This window comes from Oncorhynchus kisutch, linkage group LG22 (genome assembly GCF_002021735.2).
Source record: "Oncorhynchus kisutch isolate 150728-3 linkage group LG22, Okis_V2, whole genome shotgun sequence".
NCBI lineage: Eukaryota > Metazoa > Chordata > Actinopteri > Salmoniformes > Salmonidae > Oncorhynchus > Oncorhynchus kisutch.
In genome coordinates, this window is record NC_034195.2 from 40309866 (window position 1) to 40327021 (window position 17156).

The following is a 17156-nucleotide window of genomic DNA, read 5'->3' on the forward strand; positions in this document are numbered from 1 at the left end:
AGGAAACACCAACAAGGTCAAACATAATAGGGGTTGAGCCACCAGAACAGCTTCACGGCACCTTGGTATAGATTCTACAAGTGTCTGGAACTCTATTGGAGGGATGCGACAATTTTTCCACAATAAATTCTATAATTGGTGATTTGTTGATGGTGATGGAAAATGCTGTTTCAGGCGCCACTCCAGAATCTCCCATAAGTGTTCAATTGTGTTGAGATCTGGTGACTGAGACACACGGTATTTTGAAACCCCTCTTTCAAAGTCACTGATCTCTTCTTCTGGCCATGGTAGGCGACTGGGTGTTAATCAAGCATGTCCATTGCTTAATTAACTCAGGGACCACACCTGTGTGGAACCACATGCTTTTAATATACTTTGTATCCCTCATTTACACAAGTGTTATTTTGGTAGTTAGCTGTAGATAACAGCCCTAGGTTTACTCCACCCTATAGCCAAATGTATTTTTTTTTTTTAACATTTGTTGCCATGATTCTCAAAAGAACGGTTAACTGTATACTACAGTCCCACACCCTATTGCTAACTATTTCCACCTTGCACAACCAGAACAGGACGGCCACCCCTCAGAGCCTGGTTCCTGCCTCGTTAGGGAGTTTTTCCTGCATTGCTTGCTCTCTGGGGTTTTAGGCTGGATTTCTATATAAGCATTTTGTAACAACTGCTGTTGTAAAAAGGGCTTTCTAAGTACATTTGATTGATTTGATTGAATCCTATGTAAAACCAACCAAATTCTTATGATAATTTGACCACATCCTTCGACTAATCCTATGGGGGTTTAGTGTATGATAAGTACACTACTACAGCTCATCATAGTCCCGTGTGACTCAGTTGGTAGAGCATGGTGCTTGTGGGTTTGATTCCTATGGGGGACCAGTACAAAAAAAGTATGAAAATGAATGCACCCACTGCTGTAGTTTGCTCTGGATAAGAGCGTCTGCTAAATGACGTAAATTGTAAATGATAAACATTAGTGTAACATTCCATACAGATATAGGATCTTCATTTGCACCGCAGGAACTGCAGATGAGCTTTGTGATGTACATACATTTCCTGAAAACCCACACGGTTATATTAGCGTTACACCTTTCATGTAGCCTACTTTTGGCCAGCTAATAGCCTAAACATATTTTTCATTTTTCAGCTCTGAACCAGACAAGGACAATTGGATAAAGGTACATAATCACATTCTTATTGATTTACACTTATTTCCTGTATGTTCAGCAGATTTGGGTGTGTATTGCTGACCATGTTTCTGTCTGTATATGTGTTACTGTCTGTGTATGTGTTTCTGTCTGTGTATGTGTTTCTGTCTGTGTATGTGTTTCTGTCTGTGTATGTGCGGCCTACAGGCTTTTCAGAAGACCATTGAGATCTTCCATCAGAAGAATGAGACGTTCAAGTCAGCCTCCAAAGATGTGTTGGTGAGTGTCATCACAGTGAACATGACCCCTGACTCTTCTTGTGCACTGTATGTGTCAAAGACCCTCCTGTGTCTGAGCTACGTGCGTCGGTGTGTATTGTTCTCTAGACGGCAGAGCTGGGGAAACGTGCCCCTCGCTGGATACGGGACAATGAGGTGACAATGTGTATGAAGTGTAAAGAGTCCTTCAATGCTCTGACACGACGGAGACACCATTGTCGAGCCTGTGGCTATGTGAGTGAAACGTCCGCTCGACACCATGTTCTCCCTCCCTCTAACCCAGCACCCATTATAACATGTTAATACTATTTGTGATGCTCAACCCATTTGACTGTTGGCTGTTTGGCTAGTTTACACTGTGTTGTTCGTTCAATGCACAATGTCTAACACTGATGTCTTCTGTTCCTGTATCAGGTTGTGTGTTGGAAGTGCTCAGACAACAAGGTGGCCCTGGAGTACGACAGCAACAAGATCAACAAGGTCTGTAAGGACTGCTACTCCATCCTGACTGGAGAGGAGAAGGCCGAGGGCAAGAAGAAGGGTATTCTGGAGGTGAGGGACACACACACACACACACACACACACACACCTGCATCGGCATGTCTTCTGTGTCTAAACAGCACTCCTCTGTCCCCAGATCGAGGCGGCCCAGTTCTCCGGCAGCAGCATCATGTGTGGCTTCCTGCAGTACTGTGAGAAGAACAAGCCCTGGGGGAAGGTGTGGTGCCTCATCCCAGAGAAGGAGGCATTAGTTCTCTACCTCTATGGAGCGCCACAGGTCAGTCAAGCACCATGTGGACGGCTCATAATAGTGGCTGGAACGGCATAACACCATGTTTGATGTATTGGATACCATTCCACTCATTACGCTCCAGCCATTACCACGAGCCCATCCTCCCCAATTAAGGTGCCACCAACCTCCTGTGATGTGGACATTCTCTATAACCACATTTGTTATGAATGGGGACAAGATTTCCTTCACCCTGTGACCTGATTAGCTGAATAGGAGAAACTCCTCTCCGAGTTCCGATATAAATGATCTCTCTACCTTTGCATCTCCCCCTCCTCTCAGGATGTGAAGGCCCAGTCCACTATCCCTCTGCTGGGTTACTCTGTGGAAGACAGCCCCCGGCCTGCTGACCTTCCAGCCAGCTTCCGTTTGTCACAGTCCAAATCAGTCCACAGCTTCGCGGCCGAGAGCGACGAGCTGAAACAGCGCTGGCTCAAGGTGATCCGGGTGGCCGTGACTGGGGAGGTGCCCGAGTGCCCCCCTCCCAACGATGCCACGGGCACCATGGCCATAGATGGCGCCCAGGAGACGAGCTCAGACAGCTGAAGATTGGCAGAGACCTATGTGCATTTATGCACACCACTCCCATGCTACCCTCATGGACACACACAGTGTGGAAACTCTTGCCAATCTACACCTCTCTTCCTTCCCTGAGTGGATTCTACCAATCATAAGCGAGGGCATGATTGGATCTCACAGCTCCACCAATAGAGCTGTGCATTACAATCATCATTAGAGTGGAGCAAGGAGGAGAGGACCTCAGGACGGTCTCTGCTTCACTCAGACAGACAGGCACTATTCAGGACAACCTGCCTGGGGCATCTTGTACACTGAGGACACTAAGGTCCTCAGGCTTTACTGGGGATGCCTGCAGGCCCAACAGATATCCTCCAGCTTCATAGACATGAGTCTAATGATGTGAATCAAGAGACTGGCTGTCTGGACCAGGGTTGGGGTCAATTCCAGAAGTACACTGAAATTCCAATTGGGAATATTTGGAATTGGACGAACCCTGGTCGGTACATTGCATCAGCCCATGTACATATGTGTTACTCAGTTTTCCCTGACAGGGACAAATGCATTTTTATGTACAGAGAAGCAATGCTCTCCATATGTTTTGATATCTGAGATGTTGATCCTGTACAATGTGTACATCGAAGTATTTGCAGTGTTTATGCTTTTTTTAAATTTTATTTTTTATCTTCGAGACATGGGTGAACAGTGTTTCAAACTAAAAAGGGTCCTTGGACAGTATCACTAGGAAAGTTATCAGTCCTCTCTTCTCCAATCATGTAGTTTCACATCACAGTAGCCAGGAGCCATGTTCTACTGGCAAGAATAGAATGAGTTCCTCTAGAGCCTGGGTCAATGTCCCAGAAAGACTTCAGCAATCGAGAGGATCACTCTACACTTTAATTGCTGTAAGTAACCCCATAAGCAAACAGGAAATTATGCAGAAGTACTCACCCATCCAGAACAGGCTTCAATCCAAACAGGCTGAGTGATTGCCTCTCCAGCCAGGCTAGGCATTCGGGGTACTCTGCTGCACTCATTCTAAGCTGGATCAACCTTCCTCGCCTTGGAATCCAAGAGAGTCAAAGTAACCTCTTAAGCAACCACATCCCGGTCACAATAATGTGTTGAAAAGTGTACTACTGCTGTGATCATTATAGGGGCCTTTCTACTCTAATGCTGTATAGTATGAATGAAGACAGACATACACACACCCATAGGGCAGTATTGAGGATGAGAATTAATGGTTGTACAGCTGTAGTTACCTAGCCCCACAGCCCTTTTGTAGACATGTATATATCGGAATATAGAATATACATACAAAGCATTTATATATGGTGGGGTTTTCTATGTAACTGACCCATAGGGATGACAGACTACCACTGACCCAGATCCTGTCTTCTACATAGGGACATCACCCCTCGAAGCGGCACAGAGGTAAACATTATGACCAGGTTGGGAAAGAAATGTAAATGTTTTAAATACTGTACCTAATTTTATTAAAAAAGTAATTTATCAAATATGCACATGATTTAAAATAATTAGCACAAAAGTAATATCCCTCAAATTTCCATGTGTTCTGTCCGACACAGCCAAGCCAGGTAGACTAACAGATTCACTAAGGTTTTTTGTCTTGTCCCTCAATGCAAACCATAGATAGCTGTCCCTCAATCTCTAGTAAGGTGTCACTCTCTCCATCCTGTGATTGCAGAATCCTTTGTATAGAATGGAAGCGGGTAATGTGCCTATAACCTCTTCATAGGTTCTACTGTTCCAATCATGGTCTGAGTGTGACATGGCCTCACTGCACCTCTCCAATCGCAGTTCTGATACAGACAATGCAGAAGAGCACAACAATCCTGTCTTATGAGATCTGAACGTAAAACCAGGTTTTGGACATTTGTCCACTCTCCAGATCCCCCTCCCCAAGGTTTGAGAATCTACGCACTTTACGGTCTTAATATAAAGTGTACCTTGTAAGAAAATAAAGTAAGTTTAATTATTATGGAAGTGTGTCACTGGTTGCTTTGTGAACCAATTCTACTTTCACTACTGGGCATGTTGAACTTTGCAGAAAGTGCAGAGGCCTGTTTTGGTTACCTTTCCTGCTTCCTCTGATCATAATTCACTCAAATGAGTCCTGTTACAAAACCCTTTGACCTCAAAGCCAGTACCACTTTTTTTATTGTTCCACTCTAATCATGGACTGATTTACACCAGGTGGGTGCAATTAAGTATCAGGGAGAACAAAAAAAAAAAACAGGCTCCAGACCACGAAGAGTTGAATAGCCCTGCAATAAAATCAAATCATTGGAAAATCATTACACCAAAAGGTGTGTTTTGTGAAGAAAATAAAAAAATACTGGGCAAACTACATCAGTTAGACTAACATTGCACAGCGCCCATCTTAGGAGAGACGGAGGACAGTAGAGGCCAGTAGAATAGACTGAAGTGAAGAAAATAAAAAAATATTGGGCAAACTACATCAGTTAGACTAACATTGCACAGCGCCCATCTTAGGAGAGACGGAGGACAGTAGAGGCCAGTAGAATAGACTGAAGTGAATAGGGGAAGTCGAGTCTGGTTTAAATAGAATTCTCAAGATCAGGTGTGTCTGGTTCTGGAATGTCCATATCCTTGGCCTGGTGTACTCTTTAGGTGAACATTGTTCCACAGGTTTTAGGTCTTGTTCGTTGTATTGGTCGTTGACTGTTTCAGCTCTTGGGCTGGTGGAGCAGACCTTGTATCCTGCGTACCAGGGCCTGGATGAAGGTGGAATGGGACCGGACCTGGCTGTTCAGTCCCTTCACCTCCTGCAGCTTCCTCTGTAGAGCCTCCCCAAAGCCGGCCCCCCATGTCACTCTGCAGCTGGAGACACAGGGGAGAGAGGAGTCAGTCTTACTGAAAACGAACTCACACATATACAACAATTAAACGGTTTGCCACTGAAGCTAACACAAATCCTACCCATGTAAACTCATCCATGCAGATTTTCAAAGAACTGTCTTTCTCCCCACTGTTAGTGTAATCTAGTCTCTTACCTGCTCTTGCTGGCTGACTGGCCAGACCCAGGGCACGTCCAAATGAGTCTGGGGAATTCGAGAAACACCACTAACATCACATTTCCTGCAGTCATCTGGAGTTGGACGATGCCCACTGACTGAAACAGGGTCTGATTTTTCATTCCCCTCATGATCAAGGTTAGGCTAGAGGGTAGCGTTATCGCATTCTAGATCTGTGATTAAGGGTGACTTCTACCAAAAGCCAGTCCGATCTCAATCTCCAGACAGGGTTAGCCTGGGGAGAACCTCGCTGGCTCCAGGCATCAGGGAGTCCTTGAGGTCGGTGGGGGTGCAGTACAACAGGTCGTACTCCAGGTGACGCCAAAGTACAAACAGGCAGGTCTCAATCACATCTGAGGTGTGGTTAGGTCAAGGTATTTCTCATTCTCACATGAACTAGCTACAGCTCAGGGCATGTCATTAATCATACATACCCAACAGCACATCATCCTACAAAATCCCTAAAATCAAAACCACACTGAGATGAACCCTAAACCATTAGATCAGTCCCTTTGCCTAACCCCTGCACAGAAGTCTGGTGTGACTTCATCTGGTTTATTTTAATATGGTAGGATACAGGAGCAGAAGGCCAGCAGCTTGGCCCTGTTGTTGATAAGCTGGACCAGGAGGCTCCTCTGGACTCTCTACTCCAGTACCAGACACAGCTACACACCAAACAGAGAGACAGGGATAGAGGAGGGTTAGGGCTGAGGCACTATCACCTTGTCAATAGGTTGTTTCCTCTGAGCTCCTCAGGGGGTAGCTGCTCCAGGCACTGCAGCTTTCCCAGAGCTTGTCTGGCTCTGGTGGAAGAAGTATGCAGCGATGTTCTTCAGTAGGAACAGCACCAGGCCCAGGCTGGGCACACGAGAGTACGGGCCCGAGGGCAGGGACAGGTCTTGAGAGGGGCTTTTAGCTTTTGCAACTGCTAATACAGAGGCTCTGTAGCCCTCAAACTCAACTCCAGTTCCACTGCATTTTTTAATTATTCCCCTCTAAAAATCATGGACTGATTTAGACCTGGAACCCTAGGTGTGTGCAATTAATGATCAGGTAGAAGAGAAAACCAGCAGGCTCCTGACCTCGAAGGGTCAGAGTTGAGTACCCCTGCTCTATTGTCACAGAATGCATATGAGTCATACCAGGATTATTAAAGACAGAATGCATTATGATTCACAAATATGTGAAGACTGAAGAACTAGACATAACCTTTGGAGACGGTGTCAAAGTGCAGGAATCAGCTGACAGATTTGGACTCCTCCTCCATGCCCGTCTCCTCATCAGCTAATCAGAGAAACAGACTAACTGTAAAGGATTTTGCTTTTTGCACATTTCCTCGTATCCCATTTACATCAGTGAATGACAATACATCCAATGCATCCAACTTTCATGGTGCATAGTGAGTAGTAGGTCTTATCTGCGTGCCGAGTGTGAGGCTAGTCGTCCAGCAGAAGGTTGAGGAGGCGCTGGGTGTGTGAGTGCTGGCGGTTGAGTGATGTCACTGAGCTCGATGGCCGTTGTCTTCATAAGCCAGGATATCTGGGACAGGGTGGAGATCTCATCACATGAGAGCGTAGGGGGAAGAGACACAGTTTAGAGAGAAGATTGACACCCGGAGTAGTTTCCTTTCTCTCTGGCAGCTCTGTTAAAGACAACTGGGTTTCTGTAGGAGTATAAATGCTCTGGTTGGCATCTGCCATATTTCTCCCACCTATCCTGTGTTTTCAGATCAGTGCAGATGACGGAGAGAAGGATAGGAGCACACTGTATTGATATGACAGTGAAGAGCTCACTTGGTAGAATGAAGGGCAGGTGCTGCAGATGAGAACAGGAAGTCTTGGCTGGTCCTCAGGTATCGCATGGTGGGGCCTGACGTGCCCCAGCACGTGTTACGCCCCTGAAAACAGGGGAGAAATAATCACGAGTGATACGGTGTTGTATTCTCAAGTCAACGTTTAGTTCAATCATTTCACAAAAGTAACACATTACAAAACAACAGAAAACCCATTATACAAATAACACAGCAAAATATCTTATTAACAACGCACATGTTCATTCACAATCGACATAAGATGGCAGCTACTCTCAGTACGATGCTATTCTTCACTTCAACCGAGCAGGGCTAATATTACTCTCTTCAAACTTAACTCTAACTTCCTCAAGAAGTTACTAAGACACACCTTAAACACTCTTGACATGTTAGCGAGTTATAACATTTAAATTACTATTTTTATCACCAATAAAGTACCTGAAAACAGGGGAGAAATAATCACGAGAGTGATACGGTATTGTATTCTCAAGTCAACGTTTAGTTCAATGAGAAAAGACCGCGATTTTCCCCAGGAATATGGGTGGAGACCAGAGCAATCGATCTCCGGCTCATAGATTAAGAGCATTTCGTAGATCACAGATTAACACTTTTAGGCACTACAAAATAAAGTAATCAATATAACGTTTACACATTACTCTCACAATTCGTACCCTTTGACATTTAACTTTAACACAATTATATGAATGTTATCAATCTCTATCAACTAATACTGAATGCATCTTTTTAACCTTAGATGTTTTAAGATCCTCACATACTATTACTTACTAATACTTTTTAATGTATAACAGGCTATGACTATTTCCTTTAACCTGTCACACACGCACACAGCTGGTAGATCACCTGGTAACAGAGCACAGCCAGGTGTGGTGCCTGGATGGTGAGCACGGGACCCAAGCGTCTCTCACTGCCTCTCTGCAGCAGACTCAGGATGGCATGCAGGCAGCTTTGTGGGCACCTCAGCACACCTGACAGAGAGATAAGATTTCCTTAGCATCACACAGCCAAATATCAATAAAAAATTATGTTTCACAAGGGCAAGTTGAAGGAGTCATGAAAGCCACCAAACAGAAGAAAATTAACTGAAACAGGGAGGGACTACCTGAACCTGTCCAAAAACTAACGCTTGTTTTAATTTTCCATTGCAAAAGGTTTTGCTCAGGGCCAGTCCTGGCTGTTCTGCCACCCTAGGCAAGACAATAATAGAATAGTCCCAGTCCAGTCCCAAGCAAATACGTATTTTCCAGATGTTGAAGTTGAAGATGTTGAAGAGATGCCTTTTCGGCCTCCAGTGTGGTACAGCGGTCTAAGGCACTGCATCAGTGTGGCAGCGTCACTACAGCCTGGGGTTCGATCCCAGGCTGTGTCATTACCAGCCGTGACCGGGAGTCCCATAGGGCAGTGCACAATTGAGCCAGCATCATCCGGGTTAGGGGAGGGTTTGGCCAGTGGGACTTTACTTGGCTCATCGCGCTCTTGTGACTCCCTGTGGCGGGCCGGACGCCTGCAGGCTGACTTCGGTCGTCAGTTGAGCGGTGTTTCCTCCAAAACATTGGTGTAACTGGCTTCCGGATTAAGCGAGCAGGTGTTAAGAAGCTCGGACAGGCGGGTCACGTTCCGGAGGACGCATGACTCGACCCTAGCCACTCCCCAAGCCTGTTAGGGAGTTACAGCGATAAGAAAAGTTCATCACAAAATTGGGGTCGAAAAATAAATCAAGTTCATTTTTCTTGTTCTGAATGAAAGTTGAAAGGACTTACTTTATATGTTTGGACCAAATCAAAGCCGGTCCCGAATGGTCCGGAGACATTTATTTCCACCAACGTCTGTGGAAATAAATTAAAGCCGGGCCGGACGACACCATCAGCGTTGGTCCATGCTTACTGATGTGTAACCTAGTGTCACCTAAAGTTACATTTTATGAATGCCCATCTATGTGGTAGGCCTACCATTTGTAAAACACACAAAAAAAAGTCGTCAGGTCCGGAAAGGAGTGGGGTGGGGTGTACGCTACCATGTCGTCCCGCAATGGAATTTTATGAACATCCATACATGTGGTAGGCCCACCTTTGCAGTCCAGAGTCCTGTGACTAATCAATTTGGTAATTTAAGTTCTGAATATCAGCCAATCAACATTGTCAGGAGTTATCCTGAACCTATTTGCAATGGGAAATCACAAGTATTATATTTTTTGCCATGATCAGATTGTCACTATTTTACAGCTACAAACTTGAAACTGCTAAACATGACAATTTACCCCACGGGGTGCAACTCCTGGACAGCAGTTGTGAGTAGCCTGATGTCCATTCCATATTGCCCATTTTACTTTTACCTGTCCTGTTTTTAGGATATGTCAGCACATTTTTTATTTGATTGGGAGCCATTTAGGTTTGGATATTTGTGCCGAGAAACCTGCATGATGTAAAATATAATACTTCTGATTTCCACTGTTTTTGCTACTGTGAATGCCCTAATGAATACAACCCAGCATGTAAGAGAAGGAGCAGCTGGTGCCAACCTGCAGGTTGGTGGAGGAGATGGGCTTCTTGACCTCGTAGCCCAGCAGGTAGAGGGCCAGGTTGGGGGCCTTTAGCTCCAGGGAAGTGATCAGAAGGTTCAGGATCTGGGTCTCTTGGCGGATCCTCGCCTCCTTCTTAGCCAGCTGAAAGTCTGGCAGGCGGCGAATGAAAGGAGTGGTGGTGAGTTGGAGTGACTAGCCTGGTCATGTGTGAAGTCTCCCACCAGCCAGTTGTGGATGTTGGGGTAGCGGGTGATGCGTCAGAGGATCTTAGTGCTCTGGAAGGCCGCCTCTGGATTGGTGCTGCTGTGATACAGGTACCTGCCAGGGACAAACACAACCAGGGAATAGGAAGTGGAGGTTTAGGAGGTGTATGCCCTGAATTTAACCTCTTGAAGCTAGGGGGCTCTATTTTTATGTTTGGAAAAATAACGTTCCCAAAGTAAACAGCCTATTTCTCAGGACCAGATGCTAGAATATGCATATAATTGACAGATTAGGATAGAAAACTCTAAAGTTTCCAAAACTGTCCAAATTTTGTCTGTGAGTTAAACAAAACTGACATTGCAGGCTTAAACCTGAGGAAAATCCAATCAGGTAGTGCCCCTGTTTTTGATACCTCTGTTGTTTGAACGGTATTGTACACACTTCTCCATAAGGGAAATAATTCCACCCTGAAAAGAGGACTAAACTATGTATTCAAATTCCCATCATACTCAAACACACCAGCACACAACAACAAAGCAAAACAGGTGGCATTGCTAACCTTCATGGGAATGAGAGCCAGGAAGTCAGTGATGAGGAAATGGAGGCGGCGGGTTTAGAACTCATCATGGGTAAAGCCCTCACATCCCACCATGCCCTCTGTCATGAAGAGGAAGCCTGCACCCGCACGCCCGACTAGCATCACCACCCTGGATGGTTCCGACCTAGAATATGTGGACATCTATAAGTACCTAGGTGTCTGGCTAGACTGTAAACTCTCCTTCCAGACTCATATCAAACATCTCCAATCTAAAATCAAATCTAGTCGGCTTTCTATTCTGCAACAAAGCCTCCTTCACTCACGCCGCCAAACTTACCCTAGTAAAACTGACTATCCTACCGATCCTCGACTTTGGCGATGTCATCTACAAAATAGCTTCCAATACTCTACTCAGCAAACTGGATGCAGTTTATCACAGTGCCATCCGTTTTATTACTAAAGCACCTTATACCACCCACCACTGCGACCTGTATGCTCTAGTATGCTGGCCCTCGTTACATATTCGTCGCCAGACCCACTGGCTCCAGGTCATCTACAAGTCCATGCTAGGTAAAGCTCCACCTTATCTCAGTTCACTGGTCATGATGGCAACACCCACCCGTAGCACACGCTCCAGCAGGTGTATCTCACTGATCATCCCTAAAGCCAACACCTCATTTGGCCGCCTTTCCTTCCAGTTCTCTGCTGCCTGTGACTGGAACGAATTGCAAAAAAATAAAACTTTAAACATCTGCTAACTTTAAACATCTGCTATCTGAGCAGCTAACCGATCGCTGCAGCTGTACATAGTCCATCGGTATATAGCCCACCCAATTTACCTACCTCATCCCCATACTGTTTTTATTTATTTACTTTTCTGCTCTTTTGCACACCAGTATCTCTACCTGCACATGACCATCTGATCATTTATCACTCCCGTGTTAATCTGCAAAATTGTAATTATTCGCCTACCTCCTCATGCCTTTTGCACACAATGTATATAGACTCTTTTTTTCTACTGTTATTGACTTGTTTATTGTTTACTCCATGTGTAACTCTGTGTTGTTGTCTGTTCACACTGCTATGCTTTATCTTGGCCAGGTCGCAGTTGTAAATGAGAACTTGTTCTCAACTAGACTACCTGGTTAAATAAAGCTGAAATAAAAAATACAAATAAATACATTTGGAATTACTTGGATTTCTGCATAAATTGGTCATCAAATTTGATCTGATCATCTAAATCACAACAATAAACAAACTAATCACACACAAATTATTGTATTTTTCTTGTCTATATTAAATACAAAATTGAATCATTCACAGTGTAGGTTGGAAAAGGTGTGAACCCCTAGGCTAATGACTTGAAGCCAATTGGAGTCAGGAGTCAGCTAACCTGGAGTCCAATCAATGAGACGAGATTTGAGATGTTGTTTAGAGCTGCCTTTCCCTATAAAAAACACCCACAAAATTTGAGTTTGCTATTCACAAGAAGCATTACCTGGTGTGAACCATGGCTCGAACAGAAGAGATCTCACAATACCCTAAGATTAAGAAGTTGTTGACTTGCATAAAGCTGGAAAGGGTTACAAAAGTATCTCTAAAAGCCTTGATGTTCATCAGTCCATGGTAAGACAAATTGTCTATAAATGGAGTACTGTTGCTACTCTCCCTAGGAGTGGCCGTAATGCAAAGATGACTGCAACAGCACAGCGCAGAATGCTCAATGAGGTTAAGAAGAATCCTAGAGTGTCAGCTAAAGACTTACAGAAATCTCTGGAACATGCTAACATCTCTGTTGATGAGTCTACAATACGTAAAACAGTAAACAAGAATGCTGTTCATGGTAGGACACCACAAAAGCCACTACTGTCCAAAAGAAACATTGCTGCACGTCTGAAGTTAGCAAAAGTGCAGCAATGTTTGTTCAGCGCTACTGGCAAAATATTCTGTGGACAGATGAAACTACAGGTGAGTTGTGTGCTCCTTCCAAACAACACTGTGTGGAGGAAAAAAAGGCACAGCACACCAACATCAAAATCTCATCCCACTGTAAAGTATGGTGGCGGGAGCATCATGGTTTGGGGCTGCTTTGCTGCTTCAGGGAGTGTACAACTTGCTATCGTCGACAGAAAAATGAATTCCCAAGTTTATCATAACATTTTGCAGGAGAATGTTAGGCTATCTGTCCGCCAATTGAAGCTCAACAGAATTTGAGTGATGCAACAGGACAACGACCCAAAACACAGAAGTAAATCAACAACAGAATGGCTTCAACAGAAGAAAATACACCTTCTGGAATGGCACAGTCAGAGTACTTACCTCAACCCGATTGAGATGCTGTGGCATGACCTCAAGAGAGAAGTTCACACCAGAAATCCCAAGAATATTGCTTTACTTAAACAGTTTTGTAAAGAGGAATGGTCCAAAAGTTGGATGAGGTTATTGCTGCAAAAGGAGGGTCAACCAGTTATTAAATCCAAGGGTTCATACTTTTTCCACCCTGCGCTGTGAATGTTTACACGGTGTGTTCAATAAAGACAAACTGTGTTTGTCTATTGTTGTGACCTAGATGAAGATCAGATCAAATTGTATCAAGATTTGCAGAAATCCAGGTATTTCCAAAGGGTTCACATACTTGTTCTTAGAGAGCTATTACCTGCCAGCAGCAGCTCCAGGAGTGCCAGCTCCCCGATGTCAAAGAGGTCACTCAGGATGAAGGCCTCGGTGAGCAGCTGTTCAGGGAGGAGACGTGCCCCTTGCTGGCCCTGGATGGCAATGCCTTCTGTACTGGGTTTCCGCACTCTCACTCTGCTCTGCAATCTTCCATACAGGCTATTTCGCCTGTATGGCCAATTTATTGCATTACCTCCCTAATATTACTACATTTGCACACTCTGTAAATACTGTTTCTATTGTGTTATTGACTGTACATTTATTTATCCCATGTTGTTTTTGTCTCACTGCTTTGCTTTATCTTGGCCAGGTTGCAGTTGTTAATGAGAACTTGTTCTCAACTGGCCTACCTGGTTAAATAAAGGTGAAATAAAATGTTAAATAAACACAAAGACAACTTCAAGTAAATCAACACACTGGTTTGCAGAAGAATGAAAACTCTTCTGAATGGTACTTGAAGTTTACCGAGTTCTTGTAGAGTGAGAGGAAATTGGGCTTGTGTTTCTTGAGCTCAGTGTTGCCAACTTAGCGACTTAGTCGCTATATTTAGTGAGTATTCAGACCCCTCTAGCGACACATTTTCAAAAAAGCGACTAGCGACAAATCTAGCGACTTTTTCTGGTGTTATTTGAGACTTTTGGAGACTCTGACGTGAAAGCACGTATCATTCTTACTCTTATCAACGAAGAGCGGGTGCTCCGCGGCCCAGTCCTCGCGCTACAGTCAGAGCAGGAGATATCCACCCCTCCACGTCCAGACTGCAAATGAATCGCACATCCGCCCTGGCTTACATTTTTTTTTTAAACCTGAATTAGGGCCAGACTAGTTACCATATTTTCTCACATTGCAATTGACAGTTTTTTCTATTTTCTCTTTTTGGTCTATTTAGATTGTTAATGTAGATTGTATACAAAAAAAATAATTATGGTTAAAAATGTTCATGTTTTACTGTGACTTGTTGTAGGCTCCTAAGTGGACCATATGGTTAAAAACCAAACCAAATTAAGAAAACTAAACTAAAAAACAAAAATAAAAAACGAAGTAACTCCGCCAGAGTGTCTCTTGTCGGTCCCAAGCCCAGATAAAGAAGGTGGGTTGGAATTGTGACATAAAAAAAAACAAGAATCGACAGACTAAAGTTCATTTGTAGTTGTAAACATATTTAGGGTGTTAAATCCATCGAAACTACATGCACATGGTCAATTATGCAAATTAGGTGATGATGTCACCTATTTTTAGGACAGCCAATAGCTATTATCCTTACTGAGGAGTTGGCAACACTGCTGACCTGCAGGTCCAGGTCTCGGGTTGCCTCCTCCACACGCATCCCATAACACGGAACCCAAACCGGCTGCGCGTGTGCGCTATCGTTTTGTCACCCTACACCAAACACGATCACGACACACAGGTTAAAATATCAAAACAAACTCTGGACCAATTACATTCATTTGGGGACAGGTCGAAAAGCATTAAACATGTATGGCAATTTAGCTAGTTAGCTTGCACTTGCTAGCTAATGTGTTGGCACCCCCACTTGGGTTGTGCCGTGGCGGAGATCTTTGTGGGCTATACTCGGCCTTGTCTCAGGATGGTAAGTTGGTGGTTGAAGATATCCCTCTAGTGGTGTGGGGGCGGTGCTTTGGCAAAGTGGGTGGGGTTATATCCTTCCTGTTTGGACCTGTCCGGGGGTGTCCTCGGATGGGACCACAGTGTCTCCTGACCCCTCCTGTCTCAGCCTCCAGTATTTATGCTGCAGTAGTTTATGTGTCGGGGGGCTAGGGTCAGTTTGTTATATCTGGAGTACTTCTCCTGTCCTATTCGGTGTCCTGTGTGAATTTAAGTGTGCTCTCTCTAATTCTCTCTTTCTTTCTCTCTCTCGGAGGACCTGAGCCCTAGGACCATGCCTCAGGACTACCTGACATGATGACTCCTTGCTGTCCCCAGTCCACCTGGCCATGCTGCTGCTCCAGTTTCAACTGTTCTGCCTTATTATTATTTGACCATGCTGGTCATTTATGAACATTTGAACATCTTGGCCATGTTCTGTTATAATCTCCACCCGGCACAGCCAGAAGAGGACTGGCCACCTCATATAGCCTGGTTCCTCTCTAGGTTTCTTCCTAGGTTTTGGCCTTTCTAGGGAGTTTTTCCTAGCCACTGTGCTTCTACACCTGCATTGCTTGCTGTTTGGGGTTTTAGGATGGGTTTCTGTACAGCACTTTGAGATATCAGCTGATGTACGAAGGGCTATATAAATAAATTTGATTTGGATTTGATCCTATTTAGCTAGCTTGCTGTTGCTAGCTAATTTGTCCTGGGATATATCAACATTGAGTTGTTATTTTACCTGAACTGCACAAGGTTCTCTACTCCGACAAATTAATCCACAAAAAAAACGGCCAACCGAATCGTTTCTAGTCATCTCTCCTCCTTCCAGGCCTTTTCATCGTTGAACTTATATGGTGATCACATCTAAACTTTCATAGTATTACCACGACTACTGGCAAAACAGTTTGTCTTTCAATCACCCACGTGGGTATAAACAATGAGGAGATGGCACGTGGGTACCTGCTTCTATAAACCAATGAGGAGATGAGAGAGGCAGGATTTGCAGCGCGATCTGCGTCGGAAATAGGAATGACTTCTATTTTAGCCCTTGGTGATGCAGACGCTCGTTGGCGCGCGCAAGCAGTGTGGGTGCAATAATTGAATAACATTTTGCGACGCTCGCATACCGGTCTGGTCTGGTCAGCATGTAACTCCTTCTGCGGCCCACACTGACTGGCTCCTGATAGGGGTAAAGTAAGTCAGTCAGTCAGTGTTATGTGTGTAGCCATTACAATGTGTTCTGAGCATATCATATTGGCAAATTGTAGCGATTACGAGCAAGCTAACTAACTGGAGTTTAAGCATTTCACATTTTGTTTTCCTAACGAACGTTAGTTAGCACATGATACTTTAACATTCGTTAACTGGGGAACAACCTCTTGAAGCTAACAGCACCATTTAACTAATAATACATTATTGAACTGGTAGGACGTTATTGAACTGGTAATCGATCGCTGCAGCTGTACATAGCCCATCTGTAAATAGCCCATCGAATCTACCTACTTCACCCCCATATTGTTTTAATTTAATTTTCTGCTCTTTTGCACCCCAGTATTTCTACTTGCACATCTATCACTCCAGTGTTAATTTGCTAAATTGAAATGACTTGCTACTATGGCCTATTTATTGCCTTACCTCCTCATGCCATTTGCACACAGTATAGAGTTTCTTTTTTTCTATTGTGTTATTGACTGTACGCTTGTTTATTCCATGTGTAACTCTGTGTTGTTGTTTGTGTTGCACTGCTTTGCTTTATCTTGGCCAGGTCACAGTTGTAAATGAGAACTTGTTCTCAACTAGCTTACCTGGTTAAATAAAGGTGAAATAAATAAAAACGTACGTTATTATAACGATTGGCTAACATTGGCTAGCGTTCCTCCTGTCTGAACTTGACACCGTGTTATATAGAATTAAAGTGCTCTTGTAAACAAATATGGATTGTGTTGTAAATAGCCATAAACAACCTCTCACTGCTGTATTA

At 44.1% G+C, this 17156-nt stretch overlaps 1 protein-coding gene across 5 annotated transcripts in view; it reads left to right on the forward strand.

Annotated features, from left to right (window-relative positions):
- The window catches only part of LOC109866795 (FYVE, RhoGEF and PH domain-containing protein 4), a 107237-nt gene extending 102489 nt beyond the window's left edge, over positions 1 to 4748 (forward strand). For all 5 annotated transcript variants that reach the window (XM_031801252.1, XM_031801254.1, XM_031801255.1 and 2 more), the window contains 6 exons: positions 1160 to 1190; positions 1368 to 1439; positions 1547 to 1672; positions 1853 to 1990; positions 2076 to 2216; positions 2511 to 4748. In XM_031801252.1, coding sequence (XP_031657112.1) covers positions 1160 to 1190; positions 1368 to 1439; positions 1547 to 1672; positions 1853 to 1990; positions 2076 to 2216; positions 2511 to 2774 — 772 coding nt within the window. In that variant the 3' untranslated portion in view covers positions 2775 to 4748. The remainder of the gene's footprint in view (positions 1 to 1159; positions 1191 to 1367; positions 1440 to 1546; positions 1673 to 1852; positions 1991 to 2075; positions 2217 to 2510) is intronic.
- The last annotated feature ends 12408 nt before the right edge of the window (positions 4749 to 17156 follow it).